The sequence below is a fragment of the Aaosphaeria arxii genome (assembly GCF_010015735.1).
Source record: "Aaosphaeria arxii CBS 175.79 unplaced genomic scaffold BU24scaffold_2, whole genome shotgun sequence".
Taxonomy (NCBI): domain Eukaryota; kingdom Fungi; phylum Ascomycota; class Dothideomycetes; order Pleosporales; genus Aaosphaeria; species Aaosphaeria arxii.
Genome location: NW_022983475.1, coordinates 5,064,505 through 5,081,293, shown reverse-complemented (window position 1 = coordinate 5,081,293; position 16,789 = coordinate 5,064,505). Strand labels below are relative to the sequence as shown.

The 16,789-nt window shown below is 48.2% G+C and overlaps 5 protein-coding genes across 5 annotated transcripts; 2 read left to right on the top strand and 3 right to left on the bottom strand.

The window, feature by feature from the left end:
• Positions 1–420: 420 nt before the first annotated feature.
• Positions 421–719, bottom strand: BU24DRAFT_419865 (uncharacterized protein). The gene has a single exon (XM_033527319.1). It carries the CDS (start codon positions 698–700, stop codon positions 542–544), a length of 159 nt encoding a protein of 52 aa, XP_033388656.1. The 5' UTR covers positions 701–719; the 3' UTR covers positions 421–541.
• A 1,528-nt stretch (positions 720–2,247) lies between these two features.
• BU24DRAFT_419861 (uncharacterized protein) lies at positions 2,248–3,137 on the top strand. The gene is made up of 3 exons (XM_033527318.1): positions 2,248–2,283; positions 2,359–2,941; positions 2,998–3,137. The coding sequence occupies exon 2, from the start codon at positions 2,419–2,421 to the stop codon at positions 2,917–2,919; it is 501 nt and encodes a 166-aa protein (XP_033388655.1). The 5' UTR covers positions 2,248–2,283; positions 2,359–2,418; the 3' UTR covers positions 2,920–2,941; positions 2,998–3,137.
• A 6,915-nt stretch (positions 3,138–10,052) lies between these two features.
• On the top strand, positions 10,053–11,640 carry BU24DRAFT_419860 (uncharacterized protein). The gene has a single exon (XM_033527317.1). The coding sequence runs from the start codon at positions 10,393–10,395 to the stop codon at positions 11,515–11,517; it is 1,125 nt and encodes a 374-aa protein (XP_033388654.1). The 5' UTR covers positions 10,053–10,392; the 3' UTR covers positions 11,518–11,640.
• BU24DRAFT_419859 (uncharacterized protein) lies at positions 11,621–13,489 on the bottom strand. The gene is made up of 4 exons (XM_033527316.1): positions 13,240–13,489; positions 12,899–13,174; positions 12,293–12,844; positions 11,621–12,227 (listed from the first exon to the last, which is right to left on the bottom strand). The coding sequence occupies exons 2-4, from the start codon at positions 13,158–13,160 to the stop codon at positions 11,821–11,823; spliced, it is 1,221 nt and encodes a 406-aa protein (XP_033388653.1). The 5' UTR covers positions 13,161–13,174; positions 13,240–13,489; the 3' UTR covers positions 11,621–11,820.
• Positions 13,490–14,782: 1,293 nt separating this feature from the next.
• On the bottom strand, positions 14,783–15,857 carry BU24DRAFT_459904 (terpenoid synthase; the record flags this gene model as incomplete). The annotated part of the gene is made up of 2 exons (XM_033531767.1): positions 14,783–15,215; positions 15,268–15,857. 2 exons carry the CDS (start codon positions 15,855–15,857, stop codon positions 14,783–14,785), a joined length of 1,023 nt encoding a protein of 340 aa, XP_033388652.1.
• Positions 15,858–16,789: the final 932 nt, after the last annotated feature.

Here is a 16,789-nt window from a genome sequence, read left to right as displayed (position 1 = left end):
AGCGTTCGCTAGCCATGCCCTGGTACCGAGTACTTCTGTGCGTAGGAGAAGAATAGACGTTGCCACGTGCTTTAGTGCATTATCATACAGGTGGAGTAGCTAGCTTTCCCATAGGTCCTTCCATGTAGGTGCGGTGCAGTAGGGCTTACGCCTTTCCGCCTCCCACCTGTCTCTCCATTGCTCAGTATGCTCCTCTCCTATTTCCTTAACAGCTTGGATCTGTCCGTCCCGTCGTTCTTGTCTTTGCGTGGCTCGGCGTTGCTCTATGATCTTGTCTCCTCTCTCCCGCATGCTGTCTATGGGGGCATTTAGTTGGGCCGTGTGTTTAGTTAGTCGGCCTCTACCCCGTCTGCCCTTTAGAGTGGTCGCCGCTGCCCATATCGAGGCTAGTGTTTCTCAGATTTGTGCTGTGACTAGGTAGTGAGCTGTCTTGACAGCTCATTGCATGGCTATTGTTTAAAGGTATATGTCTATTGGTGGCGTGCCGCTTTCCTTTTCAATAGCAGCGATGGGGGTTCGTTTATACGCCCCTAGCACCTTCCTAAGGCATTTGTTCTGGGTCGTCGTAAGAGGTTTGGTCTTTGATTCTGCTATGCTTTCTCCTTTGTTGTTTACGGCCCATATCTGGGCACCATATGTCATTGTGGGCCTGGCCACTGCGAGGTATAGCAGCCTGGATTTGCGTACTAATGGGCCCCATGTCGACGCTGTGATCCTCGCCAGTGATTTGAATGCGGCCTCTCCCTTTACAGCTGCCCTAGCTATGTGGTCTTTCCAGGTGAGCCCTGGGTCGAGCCATACACCCAGTATGGTTACCGTAGACTTTAGGTCTTCATTAGTCTTTCGCTTCTTCGTAAAGTGTATGAGTTGGTATTTGTCGGGTGCGAAGCTGGCCCCAAACCTCTTAGCCCAGGCGACACACTTATCGTGTGCCTTGGAAAGTCTCCTGCAGTTATCCTCGGCGGATCTGCCCCATGCAATAAGGTTAGTGTCGTCCACGAATCCGAATCCGATTGTGTCGTCCTTAACGTCTTTAAACTCTCCCAGGAGGTCGGCGATGAAGAAGAGGAAGAGGATAGGTGATAGTGTAGATCCCTGGGGGATGCCTGTCTCGGTTTTGATCCACGCACTCGTGAAGTCGTTGAAGCTGATTTTGGTTCGGCGGTCCGTGAGGAATAATTCGATGTAGGTGACTACCCACTCCGGGAACCCCTTAGATCGGAGGACCCATAGGAGCCTCTTGTGGGATACGTTGTCGAATGCGCCTGCTAGGTCAAGAGCGAGGACCAAGACTACTGGTTTCTTGGCTGCCCATGCTGTTTGTATGCTGCCAGTCAGTAGTTCCAGTGCAGATAGCGTCGATCGTTGTTGCCTTGCTCCCATCTGGTTGTTCGGAAGTAGGGTTCTGGCCTCCATTTCCGATGTGATGCGGTTCGCTACGATCTTCTCTACTATCTTGGCTATAGTGTTTTCTAGGGCTATAGGTCTGTAGCTACTAGGTAGCGAGTAGTCGGCCTTCTTCTCTTTGCGGAGGACAACAGTGGTCGATTCTTTCATGCCCATTGGGATGGTGCCGTTGGTTAGCATTCTTGTTATTGCTTCCGCCATGTCTTCCTTAAGGTCCTCGCATAGGGCTTTCCACACCTCATTCTGTATCCCGTCTGGGCCGGGAGCTTTGTTGTTCGGGAGCTTCCTAATCACGTCTTCCACCTCCTAGGTGTAACGATGGGTGACTTACTACACAAGGTAAATCGGGTGATCGTAGAGTTCAGTAGATATAAAGCGAAGTATCAAGACGGGTAATAACTCTAACCTATCCAAGGGGATAAGCTACTGTTGTACTGATAAGGTAATTCCAAAAGATCAGATACAATTTGTTATTGACTACAAAGGACTCCTACATATGAAATCTAGCAATCTTATATATCCGTCCTTCCTAGTCCTTGATTAAGGTGCTCAAGCTGCTCAACCTTCTTGGCACTCGCCAAGACCTTGATCACCTTTGTCCACGTGGTGTTGGATCACGTGACTGGTCCTTAGGTGTCATCGAGCCCTCTGGCCACGATCTCTGACTTCCGTCCCAAGTACTTGACGCCTTCTCTATCCTCATAGGTTCTGGTATCGTAACATTACCTCCCCCCTTAAGGACTTCGTCTCGAAGACCCTGTAAGCCTTCTTCCGTCTTGCAGCAGTCTGTGCCACCCGGTGTCCCGTAATTTCTGTCATTTTTCTGACTTTCCTGCAAAGTCATTCTTTCGGTTGCGGGGTTCTTCCGTTCCGGTGGTGAGTTCATATAGGCGCTGTCCCCCACTCTTTGCGGAGTTATGCCTTTCTTGCTCTTTTCTGACCATGCCGAAGGTTCCCAAGCGTTCGTCTTCTGAGCGTCGTTCTGCCCGTTTTGCTTGTCTGGCTCGCGACATGCCCAACTACGAATCATCCAATCCTTGCGGTGGCTGTCGCACTCGTTCCCTTCGCTGCGTGATTGACCGTCATTCTGGGTTCTGTACCGAGTGTCTCGCGAGTACCCGCAAGTGTGACAAGGTGGTGACCGCTGAGGATTTCGATCGTGCTGGTCGCATGTTGGCCGATTTGCGTCGTCAAGTTGACGAGGCCGATGCTGCGGTTCTTCGTGCGAAAGAGTCCGCTCATGAGGCCCTTGGCCGTGAGATTCGTCTTCGCAAGCAGCTTCAACTAGCGGAGAAGCGATATGCCGACTTGGCTGAGCGTGAGCGATTGTCGATCGAGGAGTTGGAACAGATGCAAGCGACCGAGTCCTCGCCGTCTGGTCCTTCCACTGCACCGAGTGGTTCCTCTGGGGACGCTGTCCCTTTTGACTTTGACGCTCTTTCTCCCAGTTGGGTTGCGAACTTTGACTTCGGAACTGGTCCAACAACTGTCGGCAGTTCGTCAAGTTCTTGAGTGGTTCCCACGTGTTGTCCTCGTGGGTATACCCTTTCCATTTTACTAGGGACTGTTGTTGACGTCCTTGTTTCCTAGTTCCGAGGATTTCTTCTACTTCGTATTCCTCTTCCTCTGCAGCGTCTGGTGCAACTGGTGTTTCTGTGTTCCCGTGTGCTGGTTCTAGGAGTTTCTTGTGAAATACTGGGTGTATCCTCATATTTTTTGGTAGGCCTAGTTCGTACGTGACTGGTCCTCTTTTTTCTTTAACGTCGAAGGGGCCTATCCTCAAGTTATCCAGTTTGTTGCTGGCCTTCTTGGTTTTGATGTTTTTTCGTGATAGGAACACTCTATCCCCCTCCTTAAAGGTCGGTCCCTCGATCCTTTTCTTGTTGGCCTGCTCTGTGCTCTTCACGTTCTGAGCTTCGATGTTTTTCTTTAAATTCTCGTGAATTTTCTTCATCCTTTTGGCCTTTTCTTCTGCTGTGGCGACGGTTTCTTCCATGCGGATGGGTTCTCCGTATGGTGTTGGTTCGTAGCCGTAGTTTGCAAAGAATGGTGATTGTTTTGTTGTTGCGGACTTAGCGCTATTATATGCGAACTGCGCTGTGGGGAGTAGTTCTACCCAATTATTTTGTTCATCGTTGACATACTTTCGCAAGTATTGCTCCAGTGTCTGATTTGTTCGCTCTGTTTGTCCGTCTGTTTCGGGGTGGAAGCTCGTCGAGAGCTTTCGTACCACTCCTAATACTTTCTGGAACGTATTCCAATACTTGGATGTGAACAGTGTTCCTCTATCCGTAATGAATTCGGCTGGCAGCCCGTGGCTTGCTCCGAGTGTCTTCATTACTTCATACGCTAGTTCAGATGCTACAATCGTTTCGTTTGTAGGTACGAAGTATGCGTATTTCGTGCATCGATCGACGATGACCAGTATGCTGTCACATTTTCTTCCGGATCCTGGTTCTTTGGCTACAGGTAGTTTGACAATGAAGTCCATTGTGACACTATGCCAGGGTGCTTCTGGCACTGGGTTTGGTTGTAGTAGTCCGTATGCCTTGTGTCTCTTGACATTGTTCCGTTGGCATTCGGGGCATTCCCTGACTACTTTCTCCGCTATCTCTCGTAGCTTCGGGATTTTATGTAGTCGTGAGACTTTGTCGATGGTTCCTTGTACGCCTGGGTGGCCGTACATTTTGTCTTTGTGAAGGTTTCTTACCATTTCCTCGTGATTTCCTTCGTGGATGGTGACGCTTCGTACTGATTCCTCTTGAATCTGGTTGTATCGTAGGGTTCCATCTTTTCCAAGAATGAACATTGCTTCTGTTCTTTCTTCTCTTTCCTCTGGCGTCAGGTCGACTCTTCTGCTAAGCGCATCCGCTGCTCCATTCAGTCGTCCTGCCCGGTGGATGATCTTGAAGTTGTAGTCTGCCATCATCTCTGCCCATCGCGTTTGCCTTTTATTTAGTTCCTTTGTTGTCATGAAAGCCGCGAGGTTTTTGTGATCCGACAACACTTCTACTTCTTTTCGTGCTCCTATTAGTTGGACTCTCCATGCCTTGAAGCAGTCTATTATTGCGAGCAATTCCTTATCGTGGATGTCGTAGTTTCGTTCTTCCTTTGAGAACTTCCTCGAGTGAAAGTACACTGGTCTCCATTTCCCTTTTTCGTCTTTCTGGGCTAACACTCCTCCCAGTGCAAAGTCGGACGCATCGGGTTCGACCCTGGTGTCTTTTTCGGGATCGTACATTCTCAGGATTCCTCCGACCTTGAAGCGTTCTTTTATCTCTTTGAATGCTTCCTCTGGTCCCTTTTCCCATTTGTACGTGTTGTTTTTCTTTGTGAGTTCCGACAAAGGTGCCGTTACTTCTGAGTAATCCTTTATGAACTGTCGATAGTAGTTCGTGAACCCAAGGAAGGACTGTACTTCCTTTACTTTCGTTGGGGCTGGCCACTCTAACACTTTGTTGACCTTTTCTGGGCTCGTCTCTATGCCGTTGACTCCGACAATAAACCCTAAGTATTCGGTTTTCTGTACATGAAACTCGCTTTTCTCAGGCTGTATCAGCAGGCGGTACTGTTGTAGTTTCCGTAATACTTTTTTGACATGCTCTACATGTTCCTTCAGCGTTCCCTTGGAGTACACTAGTACATCGTCCAAGTAGGCTGTTACGAATACGTCCAAGTATTCGTGTAGTGCGTCGTTGATAACTGCTTGGAATGTTGCCGGGGCGTTGGTTAACCCAAATGGCATTACCATCATCTCGTACAAGCCGTAGCGTGTTCGAAAGGCAGTTTTCCACTCGTGACCTTTGGCGATCCTGATTCGGTAGTATCCCTCTCGGATGTCGAACTTCGTCATCCACTTGACTCCTCGGAGTCTGTCCATCAGTTCTCGAATGAGTGGTAGTGGGTATCGGTTTTTGATCGTTATGTCGTTGAGCTTTCTGTAATCGACACATAGTCGTAGTTTCCCATTTTTCTTGGGCACGAAGAGTATTGGTGCCGCCGCGGGGCTTTTACTCTTTCGGATGAATCTTCTCTTGAGATTCTTCTCCAGGTACTTTCTCAGTTCCTCTTCTTGATCCTGTGTCAAGGGCAGCATTCTCAGTGCTGGTGGTTTCTTGCCTGGTTCCAGATCTATCTTGTGATCCCATGGCTGTCGTTTGGGAAGCTGTGTTTCTTCGCTTTCCTCGAATAGATCCCTGAATGCTTCGTATTCCTGGGGTATCTCTATGGTTTCCGCTCCTGACTTCTCTAAAGTTCTGCGGATCCATATGACTCCTACTTCTGAGGGTCTTTTCTTGTAGATTCTCGCGATCTTACAAGCGGATATCCTACCAATCCGACCAATCGATGGTGAGCTCCGAACTGTAGGTTCCTTTCGGATACCAGCAACCCTCCTTGCGGGCCTTCGGCTGTGTACCGTTTTCTTTATCCAATCTATGGATGGGTTGAATTCTCTCAACCAGTCGTATCCTAGGAACATATCGGTACCTCCCAGGTGCATGATTCCTAGTGAGATTCTTTTCTCATCGTTTCCGACTCGTAACATCATTGGTATAGTTTCCATGTTGATCAGTCCATTTCCGTAACCGATGTCCGATCCGTCTGCGAGTGCGACTCTCATTGGTGTTTTCTTGACTCTGAACTTGAGTCCTAACCTCTCTACACACTCTGGTGATATGAGGGTTCTTGCGGCTCCGCTATCCAGTAGCGCCCGTATTTTCTGGTTATTGATTTTGGCGTCTATTGTGCATTCTTTCTCGTTGTTGTGAATGCTTCTTATTCTGACCGTCTCGTACGCTCTTTGTTCTTCGGATCGGTCGTCTTTCCGAAGGGCTCCTAGTTTTTTGAGCTCTCTTCGTAGTGCCCATCGAGTAGCTCTCTGCAGTCTCGAATTTGGCATCCCCAGCTTTTGGTGTGATCCGTTACACATCCGTCCTTGTGGCACATTCTTCCTGGTGCCCAGCTTGGGTGCTTTCTTAGCGTCATCGCTTCCCTTTCCTTCTCGTGAAAGGTGCACGCTATCTTCTTGCACATGGTCCAGTTCTTGCGTTGATGTTGCTTGGTTGGGTGTAGGTGTCCGCATCCCTCTTGGCTTTGGCATTCCTGGTATTCTGTCCAGAACGGCCCTTTTGGCCAGCATCCCGTTAGGTGCTTCGCTATGTAGTGCATCTCGCATCCGTCTTCATAGCATCCTAGCCATCCTTTGTCTGCGTGGTTCTTGGCTCTTTCCTTGGGTTGGTGTACGTGGCATCCTACCACCATACATTCTCTTTCCTTGGTGTGATGGAAATCTCCTGGCCTCATTGCTACGTTGTGTTCCCTGACCGCGTGGTACCAGCATATCTTGCTGTCAGTGCAATAGCTTTGTTCCATGTGTTGCGTGGCGCAGTACCCTTCTGCGTCCATGTCCTCGAATCTTACTTCGACTTCGGGGCTCTGTTGGTGAATGATCCATCGTGCTTCGTCCTGTTTGTCTTTTCCGATAATGACGAATTTGTAGCTGCTCATTTCACAGTAGCGAGGTTCGTGGGCCCAGTCATTGCACATCCAGCAACTGGACTGATTGAATTGTTCCACTACCGTCTCTGCTAACATGGTCCATGTGATCACCTTATCGTTTGGGATTGGTCGTGCCACTGGTGGTTCGCTCTGGTCTTCCAGGCCTGGGGCTGGTTGCTCCCAAGTTTGGTTACTGTCCCAATCCATTGTTTCTGGTGTAGCATTTTCTCGTGCTTCCCGGTAATCGTCTTCCTCAGAAGAGTCACTGTCTTCCGATTGATTGATTATTTGATGGGGTTTGTACTCTTCTTTCCCATGCTTGATGTTGTGTAGCAACTTCAATGCTCCTTCGCTTGAAGTGTCGTGCTGTGCTTCGATTGCTCGTAATACCGCCTCTAGCGTCTTACAGTTCGGGTCAATCTTCTGTTCCCACGGTTTCTCACTGCAGTCCTGGCCGAGGTGTATACTGGAGCAGCACATCCAACACATGCGGGCTTTTACCCTTGTGTCGATGTATTCTGGTTTCATGAAGTCACTTGCCGTGAGTGGCTTCTCCAGGTTTGGCTTGGCTGCTTGGTGTTCCGGTATCTCTTTTGACTTTCCGCAGTCGTCGGCACAGGCTCGTGTGTGGGTTTTTCCGAGTTCCAACACTTCGGTATACGCACTGACGAGTGCGTGCTGTTGTCCGAGTGTCGCTTTTTCCATACACTCCAGGTTGGTGTGGGGTCCTCCGCATGCTGTGCACACGCCCCTGGTTGCCCTTCTGACAACCTCCTCTGGCGCGAGCTTGCTGACTCCTCCTTTGCACGTTTCCTTTCGTGCGTGTCGGTGGTTGCAGGTGGTGCAGTCTACGACTTCGTTTTCGCACTTCCATTGTTTGGAATGGCTGCTCCCACATCTGGCGCACCTTCCTAGGCGGCTTCTTTCGCGCGCTTCTTCGGGAGTAAGCTTTTCGCGTACCATGGCTATCCTGATAGCTCTCGTTGGTTGGTTGTTTTGTTCTTCGTCTTTGCAGTCCCTTGCAAAGTGTCCGGTTTTTCCGCATCTCAGGCAGGCCTTGTTGTCAAACCGGCGTTGTCGTTCTTCTTTCTCGGCTTTCGACCACTAGCGCTTCTTCTGCCCTTTTGTGCGTTCTTTTTTGGACTTGGGTTCTCTGACCCCGTCGATGTCCATTGGATCCCAGTGAGGCCTTTGTTTCTTCTGATTGGCTCGGATTTCTGGGCGTTGGTGCCCCTTCTTTTCCTGCCTTCGTTCGAAGTGCCTGTTATCGATCCTTACTGCAAGTGCTATGAGCTCGTCCAGTTCTCTTGGTAGCTCTTGTCTTGCAAGGTCATCCTTCACGTCTCCCTTCAGCCCTTGGTAATACAAGTCTACGAGGGCGTCTTCGTCCCAGTTCAAGGATGCTCGGATCCTCTGGAAGTCTGCTGTGTACTTGCTGGCTGACGCGATTTGTCTAAGGCTTTTTAGCTCCCTCAGGGCTACCCTTTCCTCGTCGACGTCCCCGAACACCGTGTTAAGTTCTTTTTCGAATTCGTCGTAGTCTTCGAAGATCCTTTTGGTGTCGTCGCGGGCCTCTTTCAGGTTGCTTGCGTTTTCCAAGTAGTCTCTTTGCAGGGGTTGGAACCATTTGGCTGCGTCTTCGGTCATGAGAGCTCCTGCTGCCATTACTCGGTCGCCGTGGTTTGCTGCTGGGGCCGTGTACATCAACCATGCCTTGACTTGGGTCATAAAGGGTTTGACTGTTCCCCTTTTGCCTGTGAACTTTTCGGGTTTGGCAATCATTTTGGCTAAGGCATTTGTTTTCTGAGTTTCGATCATGAGTCTCATTTGTTCCAACTGTTCGTTCTGTCGGTTGATGATCTCGTTCTGTTGGTTGATGATTTCTTGGGCTGTTGGCTGCGCCGCTGCTGAAGTGGATTGGTTGACCATGTTGTCTTGAACTGTTGCTTCCTACAATGGTAGTCAATGTGTAACGATAGGTAACTTACTACACAAGGTAAGAGGGGTATATCGCAGAGGTTTGTATAGGGTAAAGCGAGTATCAAGACAAGATAATAACTCTGACTTATCCAGGGGGATAAGCTACTATTGTACTGGTAAGGTAATTCCAAAAGATCAGATACAATTTGTTATTGACTACGAAGAACTCCTACATATGAAATCTAGCAATCTTATATATCCGTCCTTCCTAGTCCTTTGATCAAGCTGCTCAAGATCTTGGCTTTTCACGATTTCGCCAAGGCTTGATCACCTTGATCACTCTGTCCCCGTGATGTTGGATCACGTGACTGGTCCTTGGGTGTCATCGAGCCCTCTGGCCACGATCTCCGACTTCCGTCCCAAGTACTTGACGCCTTCTCTGCCCTCATAGGTTCTGGTATCGTAACAAGTATTTAGTTTTTTATATATAAAACTTACTCTTCTTAGGCTATATTAGTAGGTAGTACTATTATAGTTTCTGTAATACTTTTTTAATATACTCTATATATTCCTTTAGTATTCCTTTTATAAGGGTTGCGCAGAGCTTGCAGATACCTGATAACAGTAATGAATTCGATAGAGGTCTTAGAGAGCCTCGAGTAGGGATTATAAGAATCCCTTACGAAAACCACGCTAATTCTAACTAGGAAACTCAGGAGAAGTACTCAACTACACTGGCCACCAAGTGCCCTCGACAGGCAGCTGGTAGTCGTTAGTTGTTCTCACGGCGCTTTATCGCGATTACTACACTGGATCTCATCCAGGGTATATCTCCTGGGCACCAGCCCATTACATTTAGTTACTACTATATAAAATTAATTAATTAATTAAAATATAAATATATTATTTAATAAAGCCTATAGTAAATATATATAATCTTCTTACCTTTACTTTCCTCCTCTCTAGTTATGCTACTAATTAAATATAGTTACTATAGAACAAATACCGATTAGGTTGAAAGGTAAGGTTCAAATCTAACCCGCCAGAGCAAGGCAGGATTTGGTGCCCTCAGGGATACGACTTGGCGTGATCCGTCACTCGTAAAAGCTGAAAGGCCTCGCTTTACTCCAGTTGGCGGCAAAGATTGCTAGCAGGGGACCGGCTTAATGCGCCTGCCATCTATAGAAGCCATCTGCATTTTGCTTCCTTGTCAGCCTCTTCAGAGACACTTACCCATGTTCCCTCCCCACGCCACCGGTCCACAGTGACCCAATGTTGAACTGGAACCCCGATCCCCTAGAAAGTGACATGCTCAGTGATATGGTGGCGTGTTTCAAAGGTCTTTCTACTGCAGTGACGAACGTATTAATCTTTGCTATTCGAGTCAGTGCCAGATTTTGTGTGGCAGCGAGTATATCGACCAGGATGTTTCGAGACTTGTAAAAGTACCATATATACCCCCAATACCAGCTTGTGCAATGTAGCAATCAAATCTTCCAGTCGTATACTTGCAATACTCTCTTCATCCCACGGAATTTCCTCCACTTATCAGAACGACGACACACAATGAGTAACATCCTCCTCACCGGTGCCACTGGCTATGTCGGCGGTACTTTTCTCGACCAAGTTCTAAAGAGCGAAGAGCCGAGCCTCAAGAGCTTGACAATTGACACAGCTGTGCGCACTGCTGAGCAAGCACAAAAGCTGAAGGAAACCTATGGGGATAGGGTCAACCCCATCAAATGGAAGGGACTCGAAGACACTACAACCGTCGCGGATACTGCCGCAAACTATGACCTTGTTGTTAACGTCGGCTCCGGCTTCATTCCCGCGGGTGCTAAGGCGCTTGTGGAAGGTCTGGGAAGGCGAAAAGATGGGCCTGCCCCGTGGATCGTGCACATCGCTGGCTGCACTAATTTGGCCGATCGTCCCCTAACGCAGGATGCTCACCCGGAGCGTGAGTGGGACGATGAGAAAGATGCCGGAGCCATATTCGATTTCATGAAAGAGGCGGATGCTAGAGAACCATATCCTCAGCGAAGTGCTGAGGTTGGTGTCCTAGAGGCTGCGGAGGCAAGCGGTGTCAATGCTGTCAGCTTGAATGCACCATTGATTTTTGGCGAAGGAAGTGGACTATTCAATCGAGCCGGCCTAGTCATCCCAATTGCTTTGCGATATGCCATTACTCATGGATATGGTTTCAAGCTCAACGAAACCGCAAATTTCGATTATGTACACGTCAGCGACCTTGCAGCTCTCTATGTCCTCGTAGTACGAACTATTCTTGAACGGCCCGACCGTGGTGTTGGATTCATCCCAACTGGTAGGAAAGGGATCATTTTCCCTGCCGTTGCCCGCATCTTGAATACAGAGATCATGGAACGATGCGTCGACGCTGCGTTTGCGGGAGGCGTGCTTCCCCGCGAAGGCACGCCCAAAGAAAGAGAAGTCCGCCAAGTGTCGCTTCAAGAGATCGCCGACGAGATCATGTTTAGCCAGGTTGCTGTTGCTGAGCGTGGCTGGGCTGGTCACAAGGCAATGAAGGGTACGCTGGGCCCCAAGTTGTTTGGCTGGAAACCGCAGTATACAGAGGAAGCTTGGAAGCAGGAATTCCACGACGAGTTTGTTGCGCTTCGTGATGGGCGAAGAGGTATCACTCTAGATGCGTGCATTGGCTTAAGAGGAAATTAATTGACCAGACCACTCATTCCATACTTAAGAAGATAGTAACCCGGGATTGAATGTGAATAAATTGTTGGATACATATTTTGCCCAGGTTTAAGTGATGTATCACCCCTGATTAAGTGCCGTTAGATGAGGAAGTGATGGAATTCATCTGATTTGGAATAATCAAGTATGCGAGTGCGATTATCAACACCAATTCTAGAACATAAGTGCCATACCTGTGTTCAAAATGAACACAAAATGAATACTTTTAAAATAGCTACATAACTAAAGTTTGGCAACGCCCGTCTTTAATCGACGAGCCCTCTTCTACCAGCCACGTTGTATGCGGCTTTGCCTCACTTCAGCATTACGGCCGAGGTCGTTAGAATGATTTGATGCAGCTTCTGAGATATGAATTGTCACATCCTTGCTCATCTTTATGCCATTCTCCCACTCTTGGTGTTCCTGCTGTCCTGGCTGTCCAGGTTGGTCCTTGACTATGTTTTCTTCGCTTCCATATCCGACCGTAGTGAGATCACCAACGCCATACTTGCGGTTGCTGCTTGACTTTTGTGTGGAGCTATTACTGAATGGCTTCAATGCGAACTGCCCGCTATGCGACTGATTATACTGGTGGCGAGGATTTCCGGAACCGCCCATCGTATTGCCCCAAATACCTGGGAGATAGGTCTTGAACATGACCTTGAATGTTGATGCACATCCACATATGATGGCTAGTGTAGTTGTTAGTGTTTGATGCTGAAAGATTATTTTTAGTATCACTCATGTCTGAACTTACCGACGTGAATTTCAATACTGCACCAATTCAACGAGTCGGCCATATACCACCACATATCTGCCTCATCAGCCAAGAACAACACATAATAGAAACGGACGCATCCAGCTGCGACAGCTACAAAACCGACGCAAAGAAGCGCTACTAGAGCGACCTTCTGGCGCTTGGGAATTTGAAGTTTCCACAGCATCGGCATCGGCAGTACGTAAATGGCTGCGTCTTGGATGATATTGAGAATGCCATGCGCGTTGTAAAAAACTTGTTGGGTGTCCAAATCCCAACACTTCTCAGGGTGCAAGGCTTGCTGGGCGACATCCCAATACAAAGATGTGGGCATGCAAATAATCAAAAGGATCACAAGTGTGGCAGCCGAGAGTCCACACACTGTGAATATGAGGAAGTATATTGCGTATTTGGTGAACTTCCTGTGATCCAGACGAAGGTAGAAGACCAGAATGCTGAGTTTAACCAAGCACAACGCAGCGAGGTACAACAACCGAACTGCAAGATTGGACTTGAGTAGAGGTTCGAAGTCCTCGGGCGGGATGTTGGCAGCTACACCATCCGTTAGATTTCCTAATGGCGTTGAGTGGTATTATGCAGACATACTATGTTTTCCTGCTCCATAATAGGCACATATCATGTTCGCAGCCGAAAGTGCAAGATTGAAAATTGTTCCAACAAGCATGAGTATGTCATCAAGTCCGAGTCCGCCTTGAACGAGGTTAAGTCGAACATGCAGCCTCACACCCATGACAAATGTTGTAATGATAATGAATGATATTGCCACTGCGAACATCGACATCTGCTTCGAACCTTCCTCTATGGCACGCGTGTGCCATTGATGGAAATTGTGCATCGTGGGCGCCATCATGACTCTCGTGGCTGGCCACTCCGTCAGATACGGTACTTCAAATCAAGGAAATATGATGAGCGAATCCGAAACGGACCGTAAAGGCATTAAGTCTCCACTCGGAGTGAATGTACTTGAGGAAGCGTCTCTTTTATTCCTGGGTGGACCATCTCCCTATCTCACCCGTGCTACAATGGCACCTACGGGGTCATCCCGCAGCTAGCAGTGTGACAGTAGTTCATTCGACAAGAGAACCCAATCCCATGTCGAGGGGAACACGCAACAGCGGCCGTTACTCCGCCTTGTCTAGCTTGTTGGGTATATACAAAGTGGATACACAAGTAAGCACAAGGCAGGATGGGGCATTGGGGCGGCACAATATTATCATAGCAGGGGTACCGTACCGTTAACAACTCCAACAACCCCCACAAGTAGTGCCAATGCACGTTCCAGGTACCAATCCTTCTGAGGCGAAAGCCAACAGCCAAGATCTCATACTACCGGCCCGTCCCATGCAATAGCTCAACACCGTTACAACTAACTAATGTACTTAAAAATTAGTCTCCGACTAGCTAGGCTGCTCCTGTTCAATGCAACCAGGCCACCCAGGGGCAGCTTTTGATGACTAGGATGCTCTATCTACAAACATTGACAACGGTTGGACTCGCCTGAGGAGCAGATGATACTTTATGGGCTTGGGCTTCTAAAAAGCGAATAGGAAAGGGGTAGACGCAGGCACATGCAAAATTGCAGTCAGGAGAGCAGGGGAACACATCGTGTGTTTGCTATGTACTCTGAACTACAGTTACTCTTCGAGCACGTGATTGGACACTGGCACCATCGGTATAGCCAGCAAGGCTTAAAATATAATCATCACCTATAATAGTGCTTACATCTCTCATCATCGCTTACTGCTACGCAGCTTGCTTTTATTCTGGCGCTGCATAATGAATAGGAAGGAGGGATGAGAAGGAATCAAACATTTGATTAGTTCCGAGGTTGTGTGAGCTGATGGAGTTGTGTGAAGAGTTGATCAGGCCTGGTGAAGACAAGATTTCGGGGCATTAAAAGCCGTTGCTGCCATCGAGTGATGGAGGAATTGATTAATTTTTGAAATGCTGATCGTTGCCTACCATGCGCAGGAGAAAAACCGGGTTAGCAACCACCTGTTGTAAGGTTGGGGTTAGTCTCGAATCGATTTGTAGGCATACAAATCCTCCTCGTCTTAGACAATGTTAGTCTGGGCCCGTTCCTCTACCATCTGGGTTACGTTACGTAGATTATGCCAGCGGTCGAATGAATCCGAGCAACCTTGCCTTAGCGGAATATTGTCTCATCAAAACGCAAAAAGCGAAGATCCCGGAACAGAGTATCACCAGTAGCAGCCTCGCCAGCCTCTTCAGTTCTGAACGGGAGTAGCGCTGATGATCCAACCCTCAACGACTTCGTTGAAACAAGAGCATCGCTAGTCACTTGCATGAATAACGGGGCCGCTAGCATTTAATAAGCCTCAAGGCGTATGGTTGGGAATTCTAGGTAGATACAAGGTTATGAAAAGCATAGCTCCGCCATTCTGAAAATTTCGAGTTGTGCCCGTAAATAGTGCACAAATCACTCCATTGGGCGACGTAAGTCGTCTTCTACCGCCCTTCGGTAAAACCGAGTGCACCGGTTCTGTTGTAGCGTGGTGTGAGAAGGCTCCATAGCTCATTCCCTGACATCTGGTATTCTAATCCCTTGATATAGGCCGCAAGGGCCGGGCTTGGATTCTTCCTGAGAATCTCATCCCTGATCTCGAAGTGTCGCACCTCCCAAGCGCGAATCATCTCCCACATCACTCGCTTTGCCTGTTCTTCATTCACATCCATCATCTCCATACAAATCGGGACCGATGAGCACATTGCGCCCAGATCAAATCCGTCTTTGGCTGCAAGAACCTCTTTCTCGAAGCTGCAGATATCGTTCAGAACAGATACATGTTTCATACAGTTTTCCTCGGCCGGTTTGATGAGCTCAAGCTCTTCAGGGCTCATTTCGAGCCCCATCCCAAATCGCATGATTCCCGAGAGAAAGCTGACAGAAATGTTAGAAGCTTAGCCTAGAGACACATTTTGAGTTCACTCACTATTTGCCAACATCATCATTTCTGAGAACAAAGTATTCGCTTAGACCCATCGGTTTCGACCGTTCGGCATCAACCTGACCCTTGAGGAAGTCAATTGTAGGCTGTAGCAAAGCATCCGCAAGTGGCTTGTCTACAGCCCTCATCTCTTCAAAAAGGTCGTACATGATCCATTGAGCAGGTACCGAACGGTCTGGAAGTGTATTTCCGCGACAGCAGTCTATAACTTTGTCGTTGAAGATGGTTCCATCCTGTTGTGACATACGATCGAGAAGGTCGTCAATCAGAAACCCAGTCGTGAGCAGTCGGCAGCCCCAGTGTATTCTATCATCCCATGACTGGGGACAGTATAAGCAGAGGACCCATGCATAACCCTCGTCAACGAAGCGTCGCCGGTGCTTTTCGGTTTTAAATGGCCAGTGCTCAAGGAAGAAGTCATTGACCTCCTTCACGACACTGTCTGTAAGCGGATGTTTTTGAACCTCTAAAATCGTTGGGCGTAGGTCTTTTGGAAGCTGAGAAGTCCTCGGGGGGGCAGGAGGAGAGCAAGAGCGAGCATCGCTTGCTGGGGATGGATAACCGGAGTCATGCATTGTGATGTTTGATATTCTGAAGGAGGCAAATGAACTGATAGTATTCAAAGAATTGGGATTTCTAGATTGACGAGGAGAGAGGAGCAGAGATATGTTCATGCGTCAATAAAGGTGTTAGATGGGTAGTTCTAAGCTTAAATACATACTCTCGATACTACATCTGTTGAAGGGACAAAGACGACAACAGGAAATCCGTGAGAGACTACAAGGGTATGTCATGATGGATTCTGATCAACGAGCACAGATAATACAGCCCTGCGTCATGCACCTGCGTTTCTCCGGTACAAATTGAGACGGTCGGTCTTTAAGATGCAACTTGCGGAGAGTAAAACAGTATAGTACGATGATGCATGATTCAGATGCCACCCCGATCGTGACGGGAGGCTGGTTCTTGGTACTGGATCTATTCACGTGAGTGGGATTTCCTGCAAGGGCTCTTGCTATGGGCCCAACATCCAGGTCTGCGCTTGTTTCTAGAAGGCTATTCTCATGCCACAAAACAGGATCGCATACCGACCTCGGTAATATCTAAAACCAAGGACTTGTATGGTATGGAGTCAATGTTGTAACCGAAGGCCTCATGCATAGATATGAATACGAATTTCTGCCGCATCTCGTTTCATAAGAAAGTTAACTACGGAGTAGACAATTGACATATTTCTATGAAGTCTACATAGGGTGGTAATGAACGGGAGGCAGAAATTTTCGGCCGGTAGCATAATCTATTCACAGTGTGAAGATCATTCTCCAACCTACGTCAGTGATCAGCCTTAGCAATGGCCATAGCGCCAGGGTCCTGGAAGAAAACGGTATCACCTGAGGGGCGAAGATACCAGGTTTCCTAAACCTTCGTCTAGTATGCACAAAAGCCAGCTAATGTGAGCTAGTGGAGCAGTGTCCCTTATCGCTCATCTGCGTATTGCACAGTCGCA